The sequence below is a fragment of the Salpingoeca rosetta genome (assembly GCF_000188695.1).
Source record: "Salpingoeca rosetta unplaced genomic scaffold supercont1.8, whole genome shotgun sequence".
Lineage (NCBI taxonomy): Eukaryota > Choanoflagellata > Craspedida > Salpingoecidae > Salpingoeca > Salpingoeca rosetta.
This window is the reverse complement of record NW_004754926.1, coordinates 171691-172979: the sequence shown is the minus strand read 5'-3', so window position 1 is coordinate 172979 and position 1289 is coordinate 171691. Positions and strand designations below refer to the sequence as shown.

The following is a 1289-nucleotide window of genomic DNA, read 5'->3' as shown; positions in this document are numbered from 1 at the left end:
CACACACACACACACACATGTGCACGAGTGGAGAGGGACAGAGTGACATGAGCAATCAAACAAAAGCGTTGCAAGGAGATGCAACTGGGTGCGAGCGAGTGCGGGCATGCATGTGTCATGTGGGTGTGTATGGATGTATGCGTGCGTCTGTGCGTGTGTGCATGTGCCTTTGTGCACTGATCCCTGCTTGCATGCATGTGTGTGCTCTCACCTATGCCGATGGAGAAGCCGCGGTTCATGAGGAAGCGCGTGGTGAGTTTGCTCAGTCGCTTCATACACTGCAGGCCGCCCACGCAACAACGCAGAATACCGACACGTGAGATGAACGAAGAAAGCGGTGGATGCAGGCGCGAAACTCCACCACAGGGAACGGCGCACCATGGACGCACAATGCATCCACACGCATGTGCACGCACATACACACAAAATACACGCGCGCACACACACGCACACGCACACGCACACGCACACACACACAAGCACGCACGCCGCATGCGGACCTCTGCAGCCTTTGGTGCGCCGTAGTGACAGAGGAGCGCGTAGAAGATGCTGGACTTGCTCTCCCCAATGATGCCCTTGTCGAGGAAGCCGGACAGCAGCTGCGATTTGCGGATGAGAACAAAGCCATCCTCGGGGCACAGCGTCTTCTCCCCAAGCGTCGGCTTTCCACCAAACTGGGGAGAAGGGCGGGAAAAATTGTGTGTGCGTGCGTGCGTGCGTGTGTGTGCGGTGGTGGTGGTGGTGATGATGATGGCGGTGGTGAGACAGAGATGTGTGTGTGTGTGTGTGAGAATGGGTGAGTGTGACAAGAACACACACGCACACACAACACAGGCATGTAGCATGTATGCAAAGCAATGCGTGTGGATATGTGCGGGTAAGGAAGCGTGCACATGCCAACACCAACACATCCCACCTCCTGTTTCGCGTAGTCCTTGTCGTAGGAGCGGTTGTTGGCCTGGAGATAAATCTCAGTGGGATCGAACTTGTTCGGCTTCAGAAGCAGCGAAATCACCTGCTTGCCTGTGTAGTACATACACGCATACACAGTCACATACAGACACAAACAGACACACACACACGCAAGACAACAAGTTGTGCATGTATTTAACAGTTGGCGACGTGGCACAGATGCGTGGTTGGTGGTGTGAGCAATCCAGGCCGAGTGGGGGAGGGAGGAAGAAGCCCGACCAACGCATGCACGTACACATGTGCGCGCGCGCGTGTGTGGTTGCATCAATATGCATACTCGTGTGTCTTTGTGTGCATGTGCGTTTACCTGTCCAAAG

The 1289-nt window shown here is 55.1% G+C and overlaps 1 protein-coding gene across 1 annotated transcript in view; it reads right to left on the bottom strand.

Moving 5' to 3' along the window:
- The window catches only part of PTSG_12033 (uncharacterized protein), a gene marked incomplete at its 5' end in the record, with an annotated part of 12267 nt that overhangs the window by 5482 nt on the left and 5496 nt on the right, over positions 1–1289 (bottom strand). The window contains 3 exons of the mRNA XM_004995179.1: positions 12–674; positions 908–1023; positions 1130–1257. Coding sequence (XP_004995236.1) covers positions 12–674; positions 908–1023; positions 1130–1257 — 907 coding nt within the window. The remainder of the gene's footprint in view (positions 1–11; positions 675–907; positions 1024–1129; positions 1258–1289) is intronic.